The sequence below is a fragment of the Xiphophorus couchianus genome, chromosome 18, assembly GCF_001444195.1.
Source record: "Xiphophorus couchianus chromosome 18, X_couchianus-1.0, whole genome shotgun sequence".
In the NCBI taxonomy this organism is placed as follows: domain Eukaryota; kingdom Metazoa; phylum Chordata; class Actinopteri; order Cyprinodontiformes; family Poeciliidae; genus Xiphophorus; species Xiphophorus couchianus.
The window spans coordinates 30,772,571-30,795,000 of record NC_040245.1 but is presented as its reverse complement, the minus strand read 5'-3'; the positions used below and the strand labels follow the sequence as shown (position 1 = coordinate 30,795,000).

The 22,430-nt window shown below is 37.4% G+C and overlaps 1 protein-coding gene across 4 annotated transcripts in view; it reads right to left on the bottom strand.

The window, feature by feature from the left end:
- bcas3 (BCAS3 microtubule associated cell migration factor) overlaps nucleotides 1-22,430 on the bottom strand; it is a 328,257-nt gene that overhangs the window by 17,606 nt on the left and 288,221 nt on the right. For 3 of the 4 annotated variants that reach the window (XM_028044826.1, XM_028044829.1, XM_028044828.1), the window contains one exon: nucleotides 14,717-14,893. The exons of the other annotated variant lie outside the window; for it this stretch is intronic. In XM_028044826.1, coding sequence (XP_027900627.1) covers nucleotides 14,717-14,893 — 177 coding nt within the window. The remainder of the gene's footprint in view (nucleotides 1-14,716; nucleotides 14,894-22,430) is intronic. 4 annotated transcript variants of the gene reach the window in all.

Here is a 22,430-nt window from a genome sequence, read left to right as displayed (position 1 = left end):
ATTGGTAAACAACGCCTTCTGTGCCTCTGTAGATGTGGTGGTGGAGACATTTTTACAGATCTACTCTGTCTCAGAAACAGCCCCTGAAGTTGAGAGATGTCCAGTACAGATGACACAACAGACGTGTTTGCAGTCTGAGCTAAAGACTCAATAAGCTAAAGCTGATTGAAGTGTTAATGAGACTCTTTCCTGTTCAGAAACTTTAATCTGAGGTCTTGATAACTAATTAGGGATAATGCATACTGTTCTTGGAGTTCTGCTGCCATATAAGAAGCCATATTTATCAGTGACTAAAATTCAGTGGGATCAACCTGCATGATGTAGTTTAAATGACTGTAGCAAGCCCACAGCAAAGCAACAGCAGCACCAATGACAGTAGATTCTTCACTGCTGCCACAATCAGCTTTAAAGCAGGCAAGGTGAGGTGGAGCGCTCAGAGCTATTTGTCCATTTGTGATGCTCTGCAAAAAGTTTGACCCAAAGCAGACACAGAAGCAGGGCTTTAAAAAGTGCTTTCCCACCACTCTCACTACCTTCCTCTTTCTCGCCCTAATTCTCTCTCTCACTCCTCCCTGGCTCACCCTTCGTTTCTGTGAACCCTGACAGCCCTGTGTATGTGTGTATCTCCCTTGAGCGAGCTGTTAAGTGCAGTCTCCAAAAAAACCTCCACAAAAGCCCATTTGCAGGCAGCTCAAGCTCCACGCACAGTGTACACAAATGTACAGAGTGACACTAACAGGCATAGACACATATATAGACAATTGCACTCACACGCTGAAGCTCTCACACATGTAGACACAAACTCTGCACACACACTTTTCACACTTCCCTCTGGGCAAACGAGGCAGAGTGGCAGAAGAGAGGCTGGGATAAATGATACAATGATATCCAGGCCTGACTTGTCAGTAAAGTTGAGAGAGAGGATGACGAAGATGAAGAGGAGGAGGGGCAGGAAGTGGCAGCCCTGAATATAGGAATTATTCTTCATCGTCTCACAGTGTCGCCACACATTACGCTCAAACTCTGGCCTGGCAACATGAAGAGAGAGCGAGAAAAAGAGGTTCAAAGGGGAGGTGGGAGAAACGCTGAAGGGCACCTATAATGACCACACTCTGCTTTCACACTCACCATCTCTTCTCTCAGTACCACTCTCAGGCCTCCGTCAGGGTCCCAAGTCCTTTTCTACTCTTACACTCAGCCCTGATGTCTTTTTATACCCTCTCTCCCTCCCTGTTTTTGTTCTTACGGTGTGTCATGGTAGGAATGAGTAGCTTTCAGGGAAAGAGTGCATTCCTTTTTGCTCCAGCTATGCCTCTCTTTTCTCTCATGCTCTAAAGTAAGGGGACAGCATGGCCCTCTGGGCATGTTGCAGAATGATTAACTAACAGTTCAGAGTTAGTCAACTATCCCAATATTGTGAGGGTTTGTGTGATAGTCTGGAGCATGGTTTATTACTATTGTACAACAAGGTTTGCCAGTGAGATCAGATTTAAGATATTGCTAACAACAATATATATTCAGCTTCCTGTAGTGACACCGTGACAAAGTCAATATCAAAATAGATCGCAGGCCCATCAACAGAAATGTTAGACAGACACCCATCCAACATGCACAGGCAGAGCAAAGTTTGACCAAGAAAATTACATAGTCAAGTCTTCAATGGCAGTTTATGTCTTCAACTGGCTGCTAGATTACAGTAAAAGCTATTAGAATACATAAGCATGAGTTAATGACGGCTTGACAATAGCAGGTCAGTGTCCTTATGCAACTTTCCATTGAAAGAACTCCGGGTCTTGAACTGGTTTGGTTCAAATGCTTTCAAACTTCAGTGCTTTGTTTTTAATTTTTAATTAATATGAGTCACAACACCTTTTAGATCAATGGAGTATTTTGGAAATGAATTGATTTGAATTAGAATTGACAACCTGCTGGTTTTCCTTTGTTAGAATCTTTTTAAGCTACTTTGAATAACTTACTGATCATGCTGCACTGCTTGATAACCAGGATGTATTAGAAGGTAAGTATGTATGACTGAATTGAAATGATTTTTGGCAAAGTCCCTAGAGATCACATTTGTTGTGAATTGGCGGTACATAAATAAACTGAATTGAATCAAATTTAATTCAATTAGACAGCATTACATACATCAACTTCTATCATCCCTCATAGAAGTGTGATGAGGGATGCATTGTGGGTTTGCTTGTGGTCATGTGGTGATGTCATGGAATTGTATGGCATGTAGGGTGTATACATGATGCAGAGGTCCAATGTAGAAGCACTGGTACATACCATAAGGATATTCCTACAAGCTGACAAGGCTCTGGATAGCCAAGATAAGCTTCACCAAGAAAGGCCTCTGGTATTCTGTAAAGCCTGCAGAGACCCCATTACATCGCTGCCTGTCAACTGGACATCTTTAAAACGTCAGCGTCATTTAAACACAGTCACAAGACTTTCAGTAGACAGTTTCATTTGATTTCTATTCTGTGTCTGTTTGTAATGCAATGACAATGCCAATTGTCAATAAACATTGCAGAATCAATCAGCATGTAAAGTTCTTGTTTAAAACTACTTGAAGTAATCTGAAATGATTGTGAAGGAATTCTAATCCACTATTCTTTACAACTTTGCACCCATTGCCCTTTAAGATCTTATGGATGAAGTCTAAATGTTCCCATTCCATCCTCCTCTTATCCTTCACCACAGCACTTGGATATTTAAACCCTCAGCACTTCACATTTATTCATTTAAGTGAAGTGGAAATGTTCTTTTTAGACCTGGTTTTATGAAAAATCTGATTTATATGTGTAAAAAGCTACACATATCACTACATATTATTAGACATATGTACTTAGACCTAGACTGACCCTCTGAGCAAAATTACACTGAAAAGACAACATGGCCATCCATCTTTATGTGACGTGTGTGAATGTTGTGGAAAAGAAAAAGGTGGAAGAAATGAAGAACTCTATTGATCTGGTTGAAAAGTCGTTAGAGTTAATAAATGGGCTAAAAAACCTTGAGTTACATCAACTTTGTTTAGGTCAAATGTGGACAGGAGTAAGTAACGACTGAGTTAAAATAACCATAAAAAATATGTTTAAAGACATCCAGTCTTCAGAGGGCAGTAACAGCAGTACCTACAGATTAATACATTTAGCTTTGAAAGAATCAGCCAAACCAAGTTATGTTCTATTCATCCTCTCATGTGGCTCTTATTCGTCTGTTAGTGTATCATTATGTGTGTGCGTGCGCGGGTGCATAAATGTGTGTGTGCCTGTGCTTAGAAATGAAGCCAGAAAGCCTTTGGAATGATTGATTGGAAAAGAAGGACCTCCAAGCCTGTGTGAGCCTTCCCCACCCAAACCCCATTCCCCCAACACATCTCTTCATGTTGTTACTCTTATGATGTATATCAGTGTACTAAAACAAGAGTGAATAGCAAAGAAACCAGTCAGTCGGCAGGATAATAGAATGGCTTTGTGTGAAATGAGTAAGAAGCCAATTCAAATACAGGATGTTTTGTGTGACCATTAAATCACACAGCTGTCTGTACAAGCGTGCGGTCTAGTTTCCATTTTCCCTTAATAGACCAATTAATGAGCTTTCTATGGAAAGATTTACATAATAGCAAGTCTTAAAAAGGCCATTCATTTATACATCCCAGAAAAATACTGTTTTTTTAATAGCTGCTTGCTAACTGCAATACGTAATATGTATATTTGCTTCTTTAGGCTAGCTGACACCATCAACAACCTCAACAGTTATAAGATTGATATTAGAGCTGCATCTAACAATTATTTTTAGTAATCAATTTATCAATCAATAATTCTGACAATCTGATAAAAATTTGGCACATTCTGTAGATTATTTTATCACTTAAGCCTTTTTTATACAATATTAAAAATATTTGCATATGTTTATTTGCTTTTTTTAATAAGGAAACATGTTTCTTGCCTAAAACGTAACATAGCATTCCTTTAGTGAACGACTGATCATGTCTGCAGCTAAAATATTAGACTACATGTGAAAAGGTAACCCGTTTCTAATCAACCCAACATCAAAACAGCGTAGGATTGATCTGTTGAGTGTTTTTTGGACTAACCAAATAATAACTGTACAGCAAAAGGTGCTAAATAATTCTTTTTTTAAAATCAGAATCTGAACCTGGTGAAGCTAAAACTAGGCTATTGGTGGAGATATGGATTGAGAGTATTTATATGTTCAATCCACAACAAAATAACACAAAGGTTGTTCTTTTTTGCCTTAAATGGTAAATGTTTATAATTTCTCTACAGTTTTGGCTTAATTACTGCTCTGAGTGAGTTGTTCTTTCAGCATAATTGCCTTTTTTAGAGTTTGTATCTTCCAATTAACGATTAATCAATTTCTAGATTACCCGATGATTATTTCAATTCAGCTACAAAAATCAAAAATATTTTATTGATCAAAAAGGGATATTAGTGCATAAGGGATATTAAATGTTGTAACTCAAATTAATTCAAATTTCAAATTCTTCAAAGAGTTATTGTAGATACTAAAGGTTGTTAGTAGGAAAGATCTCTTGTATTACAGCAAATCTGAAGGAGCCTATGACTGAAGACACTCCGTTTTTCCAAGACCGTCTCAGGATTGGCCATAATTTCCTTGATTTTATTAAAAATCCTTCTTTGCATTGTCATCTCCAGAGGTTCCACAGTCATTCCCAAAACAGAACCAGCCTTTTTATCAAGTTGTGGAACATTTTTATGTCTCTGGCTCTGATGCTGCTGCCTCAACAGATGACAGCAGAAGAGATGCTGTCATCTCAACAACAAACTTATAAAAGATCTGCAGCATCTTACTGCAAACCTTGAAGGATCTTAGCTTCCTCAACAAGTCCAGTCTGCTCTGTCTCTTCTTATTGGAGCTTCATTGTTGTGTCTCCAGTCCAGTCTGCTGTCCAGATGAACATCCAGATATTTATATTTTTGACCACCTCCGCTTGTTCTCCCATGATAGAAAATGGGTTTCCATCAATAATAATAAACATTATTTAAAATAAAATAATAAATAAATAAAAATCAATTCATCACAATTAATCCGATTAATCATTTCACCCTAATTAATTAGATGTTCTTGCAATAATGAAAAAAAAAATCAAACACTACTTTTGTCATGGAATGTAAATAACTTTTTCACAACGTTATTTAAAGATCCACTGAGCGTAAAGTAAAGAGTGAGCTTGATTTGTTTGGTGGGTGTTTGTGTCTAGTATCAATAGTAAGTATCCTACCAGCAGCAGCCAGATGTCAGAGTGACAGTTCAGTGAAATTTGAAGCTGGAGTTTGTCTTTTCAGTATGTTGAAATGAATCATTTTCCACAACGATGACAATGTGAGAAAGACATTAAAGTGTCCTTTCCACTGCGGATGTTGATGTGGGTCGGCCTATAGGACTCCACCGCCATCATTTAGATTTTCTGGAACAGGTGAGCTTAAAATTTAATTGAAATGATGACAGCAGCAGTTTTTAGTTGCTCAGACGTATAACACAACAGCAACAACAACCTCCAAGCTTTTGAAGCAGGCGCTTGGTCTGGGCATGTAACAGAAATATAATGAGTAGATGAACCAATTACTGCCCACAGGGACTAATAAATGAAGCAATCATGTTGGTTTAGAAATGAGTAACAGTAATGAGTAATGTATTACATTTTTCCAGTCAGGAAACCAACACTAGTCAGATGCGTATGTTAGATTACAGACTCTTAGCAGTTGCCAGTAGCATTAAAATAATAAAACATAACATGTGATAGGTTATTGTAATGTGCATAACATATTCATCCAAAGGAAAATGAAAACTGAGTCCAAATGGGAAAATCACGTGCTATTAGTGTGCAGTGCTGCCTTGTATAATATTGATTAATAAATGGGGGAAAAGAGAAGTGCAACATCAAGATGTTTCTTTAACAAAGTTCTAAAGCAAATGTGAGATCTCATATTCGCTCAAATGTACACAAAAAAATATCAACATATGGAATTTTATATTTGCTTTATTACATTTGCACACACCTATAGCATATGGCCACAGAGTTAATATCTTCACCAAATGATAACATCAGTCATGGAGTGGACCTCTCCCAAGGCCTACATTTCGTGTATCACTGAGCCAGAGGCCCGCTGGAAATTCACCATGAATAAGTTACGGAGAGCATTTGGACTTCTAAAGAGGTTCTGCAGACCGGTCACCTGTGTATGACTGTTTGGAAAAACAAACTGTGTCTCACTCTCACACACACTGGCCAGTGTATTCACCACATGTCGATATTAGGCTGTTGATAGTAACACACATCCATCAACAGAAAGTTGAATAATTGCAAACACTTGTACACACACCCCCACACGCCAACACACACACACACACACACAGTCACTTAACTCTGTCCACTAAAACATGTACATGTGCTGACTAAAGAAAAGCCCCGTAGAAATATGAACTATAATGTGTGTTTATCAGAGTCTGGCACACACTCACATGTTGTCGATATAATGCCAAAATCTATATGGACAGTATATACTACTTGGGGTGAGGTGAAGCGCATATATATATATATATATATATATGTATATATATATATATATATATATACACATATATATTTATATGCTGGACCACATGCAGACACCAGGGAGGAAACACTTTCAGCCTCTCTGTGCTGATAAGGCTCCCCTAAATATTTGTGTTGAGTCGGGCACTGAGAGGGCCAGCTGAGCTCTGAGCTGTTCAGACTGTTTTAACTGCTGTTGTTATTATTATTACTGTTATTATTATTACTCCCAGGTTCTTTGAGTTGGGATCCAACAAAACAAGCTGTCTATGACCTAGTAGGTGTGGGTGGTCCCCTGGACCCACACCTCATCAATCAAAAAGAACCTCAACATACAGACTGGAGCACAGAAACATAAAAAATAAATATGTAGTCAGGCTATTTAAAATGATCTTCACACTATGACTTACAATGACTCAGGAGTCGTGGTGAATCAGATTAGACATGTATGATACTTAAAGTGTTCCAAGTTACACATTAGATTAGAGTCACCGTGCAACCTAATAACGTAGAGACTAAAAACATGTTTTTTAAATTTTTTATTATTGTCTACTTGAGTAAACATAACTTTCCCACTAAATCTACTTTATTATGTCTTTCAGCCTAAAGCCAGGAGGCTATGCATTATAGAAATCTTTGGTTTCATTAAAAATGTTCAAAACTGTAAATAACTTCTGAATAAATATGTCTTGCTCTTGTTAGGCAGCACTGTTCCAGTAGGTATTTGTGTAAGCTACCAGAATGCATTTCAAACAAATGTTTCTGTGTAAATATCTCATTTTAACAATGCGGACACTAGAGGCACACATGCATTTATTTTTTAAGTTAGTCGGTTTGACTTATATTTAGATGCATTCTATAATCTGGAAATTACCATAGCCAAATGAAATTATTTACGGTTGTAGTAAAAAGTTATGCTTATTTCTATAATGATTTTGAATATAAATATATTAAAAAACAAACAAAAAAAACCAACAACCAGAAACCAACGAGATATTAAGATGATGTCAATAGAACATCAAAACAACAACCATATGTGAAATTTTCTTCTGACCTTGTAAGCCAAAAGGCTAAACAAAGTCATGAAAACACTAATTCTTGGTGCTTCCCAGAGTTAATTTTGGCAGCAAGGTTTTGTTTAGTGTCAGTCTTAGTTTTTTGACTAGAATGTAATTTAGTTTTAATCTGTTTTAGTCATAATATAGTCATCAAAATTGTTTTAGTCTTTTTTGAGTCGATTAAATTTTTATAATAAAATTTTAGTAAACTAAGTCTACAAACACTACAAAATTTTATTCTTTTGCAGGAAATAAGAGAACAAGGTGTCAACAGACAGTGTTAATCATGTAAGTTACCATCAGCAGGTGTGAAAACCTCTTCAAAATTAAAACCGAGTCCAAATGGGAAAATTTGGACTCAGTTTATTTATTTTTATTTAACACTAATGGCAATACAAAGTAAAAAAAGAAAAAAGTATTGACTTAATTATAAAACTAATCAATTAAATGGATAAAATGATGCAACAGATTCAACTTAAATACAATAACTGTGACTCAACATGTTGGTCTTGGAGTAGCTTTACAAATGCTGCTGCTGGAACAAAACGCAGCGTTTAAAAACGGGGTTTCTTAATGGGGCCATACTGGAATACTGGAAACTATTTTTGAACAATACCGAGGTAGAAAGCCTTCAGCAATGACTTGATGATTCTTACCGCACAATGCAATGCATGAGGTGAACCACCATTTTCATCTGACTTTGCTCCTTCTCTTCAGTCTTTTCGTTCTGATGCTGCTTTGGGCCATTTGGGTTTTCCTGGTCTGGAACCCAAAAGGTTTTCGTTGCCCTCCAAAGAAGCCTCCATTCTCAGTCAAAAGCAAATAGAAATGCTCCCAGGAAAAGAAAAATCACATAATTATGTTGTGGATCCTGCACATGTTTGTCTAAATCACAGAGATGCCTTTTCATATTGTATTAGTATTATCACATGACCCAGGAATTCAGCAAAATATAGTAGGTAAATTGCGGGGGATTTTTTACTTTACAAATTACTGACATGGCCGATTCTCTCGGGATTAATAACGTTGACAGTCTCCACAATTATTACAAATAGTATGTGGTCCCTAAGTAAAACTAATCCAGTCAGAATACGACTAAAGACTGCACAAGTCTCAGCAGGCATGTTAATATTTAAAGTTTATAGCAGTACTTTTACTGTATCAGAGTGAACAAGTCTGACTTCTCTGTTATGACTGAAGGAGGAATTCTTTATGAACATGGCGGAAATCTGGAAAACTTCCTTTCAAGCAAATTAGAGGAAAGTGGGCTTGTTAGGCCAAAACCAAATCCAAGTGTTGGCCAAAACACCTCATTTCTGCTAAGCATGACAGTGGAGGGGTGATGATTTGGGTTTGAATGGAATGGTTGCCAGGAGAAAACTTTATCTCATAGCACATTAGTATTCCTAGCCATAAAACTTTGTATTGATTTTAATTCATTCTAGTAACTTCATTTATATCTAACCCAAACACTTACCCTCCCCCTCATCATTACCAGTATTTTCATAACCCTGAAATGTAACATAAACTTAATTCAAACCATAAATGTAAACTTAACCCATAAGCCTAAAAAAAGGGGGTTCACTGCATTAGGACGGGGCTGAGGCCACTGTAAGACCCACCAGGCTAGTGAATATACCAGAAAAGTCCTAAATAGGATATAAATGAGCACCCCCCCCCACACACACACCACACACCCACCCACCCCACACACCACAAATTGTTTTGCCAAAGTGACCACTGCTTACTGGCATCTAGAGTGATCATCATCATCATCCACTATTCAGGTGGGAAATGCCAGCAGTCGTTTCATCTATTAAAAGCAGCAGGAGAAACAAAAACCATGTTTCTACTTTAACATATGGTTTTTATTTCTACAGTTCATCATGCAATACTGAACTGAATTCAAACATTTTGTGATTTTTGTGGTATGAAACTGCCAATGATGAATGATGGATTTAAATATCAGCTGATGACAGACCATAACCAAATTTTCTTCTCCTGAGTATTGAACACCCATCAGTCAGCTCTGCTCTAAACAGATCTATCTGTAATCAAAGAAAAATGTAACCAAGCAAGAAACTTTAAGCCTTTCTATGTTTATTTTTTTACTGATGATGAAATGCTGACCTAGAACATGAACGGTCATGAGACTCATGGGTACCAAGCATCTTGATTTGGAAGTAATCTATAATTAACCATTCTACCAGAGTTATGTTCTCATTAAGAGATTGCTCACACCTCCAGTTGTTAATACTTGATGTCTGGTGTTTTTTAATTAGCTAATACAGCCAATAGCATTTAAATAAACATATTTAAATGGCAGTACAGCTGGAAACCCTCCAAATGTTGGAAATACTGGATGTGGGAAACTTACATCATGCAAGTAAACTGACAAAAATGGTACCATTGTTCCCGAGGCAGCTGAAACACCAGGTTGTGTTGAGCAGTAGTCTATTCTCCATATGGCTTCAATGGAATTTATGTTGGGTAGGCACCAATAAGCCAAATCTAGTTAGCAACATTATATCATTGGAGCAAAATCTAATTTCAGCCCCAGTGCTTAAGTCGTCAGTGAGACCCTCCTCCCCCCAGCCCTTTCCCTTTTCCTCTCTGTTTCCCTTCTTCATCTTCAGCTCTATCTCTCCCTCTGTCTGTCTGTCTGTCCATCTCTCTCTGTAAGTGTCACCTGCCCTCCAAGCTGGCGACGCCGGGTCTCGGCCTTAGCGTGAGAGCCCCATTACTCTGACTGGAATCTTTGTTTTCTCTGTGAATCTGCAAGAGTATGCACACACTTGTGTATGTGTGTGAGTTTATGAGTGTGTATGTTGGAAGAGAATGTCAGGGAGATGGTGATTTGTTACATCAACAAGCATTCCAGTTCTGATCCTCTGAATATGTGTGAAAAGACGCATAGAAGAGCGGGAAAAAGTCTAATCTGTTTTAGTTTGTCATTCTGCAGACTAATTTTGGAGGCATGAAGGAAACGATTGTAAACAGCATCGTGCCAGTATGCATTGAAAAACAAATAGATAAAGCTGAAACTTTTGATAAATGACCTGAACAGATTTCAAGGTTGGGGGCCAGTGTACCAAGATTTTAAGATTTTAAGTAAAAAAAATGAGTGGCCCCTGCCAGAAAACTAATCACCATTGGGTCTTTCAGCAGGATAATGATCAATAAAATATAGATAAATCAATGCAGAAATAGTTATCCGGACATAAAATCATTAGTTTTTTATGGGTATCATAGTTCTTAGAGCTAACTCCTACTGTGGGTTGAGCTGAAGAGAAGACAGCATAAAAGACAATTCAGGATTCTGGGTGATCTGGAGAGACTGTGCAAAGAGTTTGTATCCATCTGTATCCCTCAACCTTCTGAAATGTTCCAGGAGAAGGTTAAGTACTGTCTTATTGGTAAATGGGCATAGTAAAAACTCCTTCATATCACACATACCAACACTAATGCTACCAATAATTTAGTTAAAAGCAATTTTCCCAGCTGAATGAATGTACTCAAAGGTTAGATTTATGAGCAAAATCAGTGTAATAAGACCTGAATTTATTGGTATACATCAGGGGTGCCAACACATTCATCTGTTCCTGTCTGTTAGGTTTGGGTTTTGAAGAATCTGACTGTCGTGTACACTTAGTATTTCATATGACTTCTATCAGGGATAATGTGTTAGAACACAATTTTTTTTAAATAATCCAACTTATTTGCCTGTTGATTTTCTTAGGTAAGCATGTTTGGCTCCAGACAGCCCCCCCCCCCACCCCCTCACACACACACACAGTATGTTTTTCCATCTTGACAGGAACTTTGCATTGACTTCCATAATAAATTTTCTATTCATTTCTATAGCCTGTTGTATTTCTGCCCATACAACTTGCATTTATTCTGCATTTCTACCTAACCCAGACATTATCCCTAATTCTAACCATTACTTGTATAGACGTAAGGTGAACCTTAAACAAAACCCAATATCATGCCCCAAACAAGGGGCCACTGTATTAGGACTAGGCTTTGGTCCCCATAAGGCACATCAGTTTTAAAAGATTAATAAATATGACAGAAACAATCCTAAATAGAATAGCCAAACAAGTACTCACACACACACAGTATATCATCTCTGTAGTGTATGCACTAGCTCTGCAAAATTCAAAGTCCATCCTGACAAATGTTCATCTGTAAGAACTGAATGTATTTCTATAAAATAAATTCAACGGGTAACAAGCACATTTCACTTAACACAATGTTTATTGTGCCAAACATTTATTTAAACATTTAGCACAATGTCACATTTCTACATTATACAGTTCACAGTTCATCTATAAACCATCATGGAATACATGTCACAGTCTGATGCATGCAACCAGACCTAGAATATGAGAACCACAGGCAAACCAGAAGGCAAACCAATCCAGAAGAGATTATAGACACAACAGAACATGAGTGTCTGATAAAGTATCTGAATCACTTCACACCAAAGCAATGCAAAAATACATTTTGACTAAGACATTCACAAGTTTAAAAAATTCTCTGCTGTGTAAAAAAAACAAACCACGCCTGAAGTTACAGGTTTGCAGTGATCAACAGCAGCAGAGAGTCCCACATCGCTCACTTTGCAATGTCAATATATGCAATTCAATATGCCAACAGATGGCACTGAGGCTTTTTTTATTTCAAGATAAGGTGTAAGGCAAGGTGCACACACTGTACATATGAGTACAGCGTGTTTAATGTGAATATGGCCTTTAGGGATAAAATAGAGCCAATCCAAGAGTTATGTATGCAGATCCAGATTATTTCTTCAGTTAACAAGTTATCAAGTATTGTCACAGAGTCGATCCATTCATCATTCTGCAACCTGGATGAATAATGACAACTGAATTTATGTCCCTATCTAATGAAACCACAACCCTGGTCCCACATGGCTCTGTGCTGCTTACAGCAGACACAGGGACATTTCCTATATGTTCCCGGGCAGAAGTGCTGCGCAATTAGATTAACCAGCAAAGATTGAAGCCTCTGTGCCTGTATGAATGGATGTACAAACCAACAAGTCCATCACATTCCCTGAGGATGATGTCTTCATCATGGCTCAAGGCACAGGAAAGACGGTGTCATTGTGTGCGTGTGCATGCGTGTGTGTAAGGTTTGATGTAATGTGATCAGTAATGAATTTTGTGTTACATTAAAGAGGGGCGGAGGGGGACAGAAGGGGTTTAGATGCGATGGTGGAGAACAAGGAGCAGCTGACTGGTGGCAAGCAGAAGCCTTCAACGTCTAATCTAATGAAGAAACAGAAAAAGAGGGATGAGAGGGGGTAGAAAAGAGTGATGAGAAAAGAAAGAGAGAGAAGAGAAAGACAGTCCAAATAAGGTTAAGTCCTTACATGGAGAGAAAGATGTGGTGTGGGGGGAAAAAACGGCAGCTGAATATGGCTTGTGGAGGGGGCTGATAGTCGATGCTAAATTCATTATAGTGTTGTGACCCCCACTCCCCTACAAAATACCCTTCCCATTCCTGTAGCTGCCTCTGTGGAAGTGTCCCCCTCCCAATATTGTGCACATACATACACTTAAATCAAAGGAGCTCTTGTTCACTTAAGAAGGGGGATGGTGGGGGCTCACTGCTGCTTCCTAAACGAGTTAACCATTTGGACTGTCAAGGCCAACGGCATGTCTGCTGCACACACACAAACACAGGTCCCCCCAAGGATATAAAAACCTGGTTCACACACACACAAAGACAGGAAGCTTCATATTGAAGCAAGACGGGTGCAGATATACCAAGAGCTCTAACACACAAACACAAGCTGAACATGTCACTCTGTTTGAGCTAATCAATCACTGCATCCTGAGCTGGCTGCACTGCCTGCTGGGTAATGCCAGGTCACAAGATAATTAGGGACTTTGGGAACAGTGATTATGAAATGTGTGATGAAGAGCAGCACCACATGAGGACACATGGAACTCTTAATGTGTATGAAATGGTCAGAAAAGCCCTGCTGGGAAATCCTCAGCAGGTAAAATAACACTGCTCTCCTACAGGAAGAAGCTTCTTTCTGTTGAAGGGCACAAATTCATTTGGAACAAAGAGGCATTTTTCTACTTTTTTTTACATATTTTTGGGATCCTGAGAGGGAAGATATGACAGTTCTGTTTGGTCAGGGTGCTGAAATAGACATTTTGTGACATTCAAATGTCTGAGTGATGGCTTCACATTTCTTAACTCTTTACAAAAGCAATGAGAGCCAGTGAACACATCAAGAATATTCTGTCTACTGCTATGATTCCTACTTTTTGTATTAACCATTAAGTCCCAGGACTTGCTGCCTTGGTTTATTTTATTTTATTTTACTTTTATTTTATTAACGAAGTATCCCATTGAGATTAAAAAATCTCTTTTGCTCAAGAATCCTGGGTGTATATGGTGTAAACACCACATACACCCATTTTATAAAATCCGTTTTGTCAAAAAGGTTTAATTTAAGTCATTTACTGATTCCACTGGTCAGGCAGTAATAAGGTATCAGTGTGGCTAGTGAAACTGAGCCAATAAAATGTGCTCAATAGTAGTAAATTTATGATTAAATAAAGGAGGCAATTGTTTTTTTTTTTTTGTTTTTTTTTTACATAATATCAGGTTGGTTTAAATATTTCTCGTGATAAATGAAGTAGTAATTTGAAAATCCAAGTAAAAAAAAGCTAAAAGCAGAAGATATTTGGAAATGGGCATCCTATACCTTCTCAAAAAAATGTCTGGAAATGTCGTTATTAGTTTTTGCTAATATGTGAAAGTGCAAAAATTTGAGAAAAAATGATATTATTAAGACTGATTTCATTTTAGATTTTAACTTGGTGATTTAATAATGTACTTAAAACATAGCAGAACAAAACACAGCTGAGCTAAAATAGCTTGAAGGGGAAAATTATGCCAAGATTATAAGTAACCTTTTGCCTGATTTTAAAAGAAAAGTAGACAAAATACTTCCATTTATCTGAAAACCATGTGTGTTCATTTAAGAATGAGTGTGATTACACAGCATGAATCCTCTACCAACCTGTAGCAGAGCCCACTATGTCCCTTGAAGGAGACTCAGACATGGCGTCGGCTAGCCTCTCCCGCAGGCCTTCGTCGCTGATGTCTGCCGATCCAATATGGTGCCTGGGCACGCCGAAGCTCTCGGGCCAGCTCCCACACACCTCCAGCAGGGTAACACCGCGCCCATCATACTGCCCTGCAAATACATAAATGTGTTTCTCTCAAGGTTACACTGATTACTATAAGGTTACTGTGTAGAACAGGAATAACCATGCTATGTATGAATTATTTTATTGTTTATTAGTTAGGAAAAATATCCCAAGGAAAAAAATAAATAAATAAATGAAGGATTGCGTTTACCAGTTACTTGTGGAAAAGGTTTTGGTACACCTACAATCATTTTAAAACTGAATTATTATTCATAATTTTAGACTTTTTAATTTGAGCTGAGCTTCTATGAATCTCTAATTAGAAATTTATGAGACATTATTTCCCTTATGGTGTGTATATAAAATGCAAATGCACTATTTACCTGCCTACATACAAGGTGAGGAGGGTGGTAAGAAAATAAATAGTTTAAAAACTGCAGCAGTGAGTGTCATTAATGACTTAGCTGGAGATACTACTGACATGGTAGCCATATTTTGGGAGAAACAATTACTGTCCTACAATAATTAATGTGAACATGGAGTTTACCAAACTGCTGGGACCAAGTGGAACTGTATTGCTTGGTAAGATGAGGCTTATATCAACTTAAGCCTTCTAGGAACTGACAAAGAAGTAATAAATATATGGAATTGTGTTTTTCTCTTTCCTAGAAAACTTAAGAATGTCAAGATGTGTAGAAGGTTGTTGTAGGACCCCAATGCAGACGACAGAGGTGGCCAATGAATTTGACGATTTAACAAAAAATATGGAAAAAACAAACTTACAATAATCAAAGGGAGCCACGGCAAAAACATGAAAACCAAAAATCCATAGGAAAAAAAAAACAGCAAGGGGGACATGAGGAGAACACAGGGCAGAACGAAGACGAGACAGGAGTAGATAAAAGATCTAGACACGTGTGGCTGGAAATGAGAAGCTGGAGAGCTTGGATGCTGAAACAGAGGATCTAGGCTGATGAGCTAACAGGTCGCAGGTGTGAGTAAAGGGAGCAGGAGACAGAGGAGAGGGAAAGGGAACAAGGCACAGGGGGCGACAGAGAGTACACAGGGGAACAGGAAATAAATATAACACTAAGGAATCCCTACACTAAAGAATCATATTAAAACTACAGTAACTAAGAATAACTACAAACAGAAATACATATGACAACTAGAATCACTAAGGAAGAACTGCAGTGGAATGGGGGAAAAAAAGCAGAACTAACAGAGAAAACTAAGGAACAAAAGAAATGACAAAACCCAAAACCAAACTCAAACAGGCCCAGAGCCTGACAAAGAAATATAACCTCATGGATTCTTATAAACTGTAGAAAATGTTAAATAACAATCTTGTGGCCTTGCCAGAAAACTGAAAATGAGTCTTTACTGTATTATTATTATTTTTTTACCAGGATGACGATCCAGAACATATGATCAAATCAATACAGAAATCCTTCATCAAACATAAAATCTGCCTTCAGCTATAACCATCTCAATTCCCAAATCTATATCCAACAGGCCAATGGGGGCTTAGCGGAACAGAAGAGGTGACCCCTGACCTGCAGGCATCTGGCAAGATTGTCTAAAGCACAGCAGGGGTTCCAATAACTATGCTGAGAGGAATTTAGTCAAAAAACATTGTTTCTTAACATTAACATTTTTATCTAACCGCGTAAATGTACACACACTAAATGTTCCAGTGTGAGATTATGCTGCTGAAATAACAGATTCATTACATTTAAGGCTTCCTATCTGTTTTTTACTGGGGGTGAAATTAATTAGTCTACATCTGTGTGCTAATATTAATATTAGGTATTTGTTAAAAAGTGTTAAAATAAACTGGACACAAAAGTGAGAGTGGATAAACACCATATACACCCATTTTATAAATTACAATAGTATTGAACAGTTCATTTGTTTAAGTAACTCAACTTGCAAAGTAAAAAACTTTATATATAACTTTATATATATATATATATAATCCACGTACAGTCAATGCAGACAGGACACTTTTCTTAAAGAAAGTCAGAGCAAAAAACATCTTTAGAAAAAATATGGGCTTAATAAAAAGTATGTTTAACATGTCCTTACAGGTTTTATTTTAAAAACATTTTTAATCTGACAAAATAACATAATGGCAATAAATATTCAAATTTAATCTAATAATGTTCATAATTTACACTCTACAGTGATAATCATATTATTATATTTCTTTTGTAGTTTGAGAATTTTTTTTACATTTTACAACAAATCTTTCTGCAAAACTTAGACAGGAAACAACAAAGCTACTTTATTCAGCAGAATAAAGCCTCACTGTGATCTTAACATTCAGTGCATGGTTATGTTGAGCCCAAACCATAACTGGTAAAAGCAGAACAGACTGAAGTTCTGTAAATTATAATGGTATCAGTGGAACACAGCAACATCAACAGCATTTTTCTGTTATCAGGAGCAGAAATGAAATGACACCCACAACCTCTGTGATTGCTGGCTGAGATTTCCTCTGCTGAGTCAGCTGTGACAGCAACACAATGAGCCAGAGGTACATTACTGAGGAAGAGATCAATGCTGGAAGACAGGAAAGCTGAAGAAATTAGAATTGTGTTCTAAAACACAATGCCATAAATATGCCAAAAGTTATTCCAGTTTTGAAAATAAAACACTCTTACATGTTGAATCAACCAAACTTGCTGACCTCTGCCTATCTGGTTGGAAATGAATTTACAGCACACTAGTTTGCCACAGCGGAGCGGATCAGCTGCTTTGGAGCCGCACACACACCAGACCTCTTCTAAGTGCAACCTAATCTTCATGCCTGTCAAAAGCAAATCTACACAAGCCTCTGCTGCATCTTAATCTTTTCTCCTCTGTGTCTTCCATGTTTTCAGCTATCAGAAGGATCTCGAATGTTGGAGCCAGAGAGTCTGCAACCTACTTCTCTGTGTGTTTGTGTGTGACAAGCCAGGCATGCAGACACTAAAACAACTGGTTTATTCTGTTCCTGTGTCCATTTTACTGGGTAACTGTGCCTCCTAGCAGTATGAAGTGATAAAGGTGTTGGGACATTTTTACAACACAGGACCAAGGAAACTCCAGCTATTATATTAAGGTGTTCTTCCAATCAGCAGCAGTTCCATAGTGTATATAAATATTACCTTTTTGTCAAGCATAATTTTATATTTAAAAAACAAATTATGTGTAAAGTTGCTAAAACAGATTCATTGTTTGCTGGTGTTTGCTTGGTTCTACCAAAGCCAATGCGGCATTCGATTTTTTCCCCAGAGGTTGAATATAAATCTGAGAAATGAACATCACCCAGCATTAACTGTGCTCAAAGATCTGGGTAACTACTAATATTACGTTTGATTTCTTAGCATTTCATGCAATAAAACGTGGTTTAAAAACTCATTCTGAAGCAAGAACTATGTGCATTAGATAAGAAATCACACAAAAAAACAACAACAACAACAACAACAACAGAAAAACAGGAGTCCAACTTTAGTTGATGTTTTCCAAAATAGAATGATAAAAACAGCACAATCATCTACTGTAGTTCAAAGAACCAGGGACACAGAGTCTGGTACAGAGACACTGCCGGCCTCTCAGTTCACCCCACAGCCATGTCCTGCACTGAGGGCATGAACCATTCCAAACCTGCTGTGTTCTTAATTCACTCAGAATTAAGAACTCAGAAAACTGACAAACATATTATAACTAGAATGCTAATGCTAATTTGTTTTCATAGCATCCAACACAGCAGGACTCTACCATGTCTTCAACTAAAAGCTCCACACAAATGACAAGCAACAGCCAGCTTATTGGATGACTGGCAAGCCTATTAAATATGAACATCTAATTAATAAATGATATCTATTAAATTATAGCATATTTACTGACAAAACTAACCCCGGAAGTGTTTTTGCCTCAAGAACTTTATTAAACAGTTAACCTTATCTGCTTAATGCAAACTCTGAATTTCAAATTAGAAATTGGTCAGGCAGCTAAAGACTATACTTTCAAAAATGGAGAATTACTCATAAATAATTCTGCTGACATCGCCCCAAACTAAAATCAGCTGATCCCTAGTTAGCTTCATAGAAGCAGTGATATGGTACCAAAAGAGGTGGGTGGTAAATAATTTCATTTACTAAGTTGCATATACTTTAGTATCATATAAGAAAAACATACATTTTATCTAAATTACCTGAATGTGATTGTTCTTGTAATATTTTCTATCTGTGAGCCTGTTGTACCATTTATAAATCAGGGACATTTAGTAGAGACGTTATAGTAAGTGCTACAGTGTATGTATAAACTATCTGCTGTAAATATTAGTTTCATAAGTTTTATATTGAAAATAATTAATTTGTAAAATGTTTCCTTTTGTCTAAATTAGTTGTTTTGCAATTATGTTACTTACTTGTATTATATGTTTCATTTTATTCTTTAGAACAGCAGAATTTGCATGTAATTTTAAATTTCTATCTGTCTGACAACATCATTTTAAAAATATTAAATCATATAATCGAATTAATAATTCAGAACTTGGGAAATCTTTTTACCAAAAACCTTTTCACCTTTTGGATGGCTACTTAATTTTACTTGGAGTAAAGATATGCTGAAGTAGTGCTACTCTGCCTTGAGTACAATCTTTGGATGCTCTACCGCCTCTGAAACCCAGGCAGTGATGTAACAGTGAGGCTGTGATGTTCATGTGATTCCTGTATCAACAGAATCACCCGTCCTTGTGTAACCAAAGAGCATTTAAATAGTTCGTCTTTTAAATACGAACCATTTTTAGTGGTGTAAAAGATTGTGTTGTTCCACGCTTTAGGCTGTTAGGAAGTATTATTTTTCTAACTTAGCTGTACAAGATATATTAACCATATTAGAATTTATAGATATACATCTTGAAATGTACTTAAAGATAAACTCAGAGAAGATGCATTATTTGAAAGAAGTTGTGATATTTAGTACTGGATAGAAGATTTTGTCTAAAAAAATTGCAAAACCGTTGAGAAATTATTTAGATAAACTGTAAACAGAAAAGATTCAACTTTAGCGGCCTCAGGAAAAAAGCATGAAATTTATCCGTGCTCTGGAACCTCTGATAAAGCTACGCTCTAGCTCTTAAAACAAATCAAAGAATTTTCTCAGATTATTAGGTTAGCAAAGCAAATCTGGATAGATGCAGTGTTTTTGTGTTTCCTCCAGACAGTTTTTCCATCTATCTGGAGTCAATACATACTCAAAGGAACGGTGAATCAAGCAGGGAGAAATATCAGGGAGGGTGAGATCAAAAGAGAAAGTAGAGACAAGGATGAGCAGATCCTCTTTTTTCCTGGAAAGCCCAGAATCTGTTAACATCTGCTGTGTCAGTGTGTGTCTGTGTCTGCCACTTTTCCAGCTTTACATTTCCCAGTTTCCCATCATTAAATAAACTGCCATCCAACACCTAATGATATATGAATACCAAGGCAAAGAGAGGGTTGCTGTTTGACGCACACACAGCCACACGCATGCACATGAACAGCCACAGCCACACACACAAGTGCACACCCCCACACACATGCAGCCACCCCTGCACGAACACACACAGATCTAACAGGCTCTCATGGAAGGCTTTGAAGGAAGGCCTGCTGGCACTGAAGAGGAATCCTTAGAAAAATCAATCCAACACACACAAACAGAATGCCTCTGAAGTGCAGTTATCAGTAAGCCAAGCCACTGTGTGTGAGAGTGTGTGTTATTGTGTGCTTTTGGAGGTCGGTCAGTGTTATCACTGTGGGGAGCATAGAGGCCCGTGCAACCTCTCGCCCCAGCATTAGCACCTGTCACTGGCCTGCAGCGGAGTGGAGATTGGCCAGGCCTGAGGGCGCACAGTCCCCCCCACACACACACATGCACACACATGCACACAGTAGTCTATAGTCAGTGTTCTGCTTGCTGATAGCCAGAGAGCCAGACAGATCAAAGGTTCTGACTGCGGTAGCTTTTCTGGATGATAACAGCTTGGCGGAAGGTTAGGAAGAGCTTTAAGTTTATCACACCAGGCTTTGGTCAGTGTGGATGGCCAAAGCCTCCACACTGGCTTTAAATATGAATATATTTAAAGTTAAACAAGCCCACTACCTTCCACTGAGGATGACTTAAAATTGTAAAAATGCATTCATTACATTTATCTGGAAATTGTTTTATGCTAAACTATTACAGACAAACATAAAGAGTGTTCAGTGTGAATTATTGAGGGATTAAAGAAATATGGACTGTAACATGCTTAGAAATGACTGAAGTTCAAACATGACTTTACAAAACCACTCAACAGATTCCATACTATTATTACTTAGACAGAACCGTTTCAAGTGCTAGTTAGACTATGCAGATCCACAGGGTCCCCTATTGGGGGCCCCCAGACAACTTTTTTGCTCCAAAAATATTTTATTTTTTATTTATACAGTTTCCTTATTTAAACTTTTAATACATCCACAACACTTGAAAAATTTTTGTGTAAAACAATTTTCCACATTATCATCAGAGGTCAGGATGTGACATCATCTACGAGGGACATGACAGGCCAGTCAGAGACCAGCTGACTGATAAATATCAGGACTGCAGGTGTCACCATGGCGATCAATAGTGGCCATCCAATGGGCCCGGAAAAACTTAAATACGTATCCGTCTATTTATTATCCTGCACGCTTATCCTTACAGAGTGGTGAGGGGTGCTGCTGCCTAGCTCCAGCATTCAGCAGGCAAGAGGGAGGGTACACCCTGGAGGACAGGTCGCCAGGGCAACATTATATATATATATATATATATATATATATATATATATATATATATATATTACACACACACATGTACATATATGGAATAAAAATGTGCACTTGATAAAGGTAAGACATAGATTTACTTCTGTCTTAGAGGAGATACAAGTTTTAGAACAATGTTTCATCTTCCTTTTGTGCTCAACTATTTTCAGACGTGATCCCAAAAACTGTGCTTCAGTTTCAGAACACTAAGAGCAAAATATTTTATTAGTACATTATGACCATTTATGACCTAAAATCAGCTTGAAAATTATGTTCCATTAGTTTGTAACTGTGATGTTGCCATAAATGTATTCAGTGAAGATGTGTAGTTGCTTTGATAAATGCTGTTGGTGACTTCTTGTGATAGGAGTGTCAGTAGACATGATAGGAAATAATGGTTCCTATCGGTGTCTACTGTATACATTAGCTAATATGTTAGCTGTTCCACCTAGCTGATAACTTTGGCATGCAAATAAACCAGTGTTAAACAAAGTGTTTGAAAAATTTAATATTTTTACCATTAATAGTATGTTTATTGAGTCAGTCACTTTAAGGTCTGTGTAAAATTTGAAATGAAAATATCTCGCATGTTTAGAAATAAAATACGTGAAGGGCAAACAAGGACTGGAAGAAAGTATTGCTAAAAATATTTTTCAAATCATTGTTGCAAACCTGAGTCAACAAGAATGTGTCTTTTTTTGAATTTGTATTTTAAAAAAAAATTATCTCAAATTAATCAACTCTACTATACCAGTTCAACCAGTCCAGAAAAAGT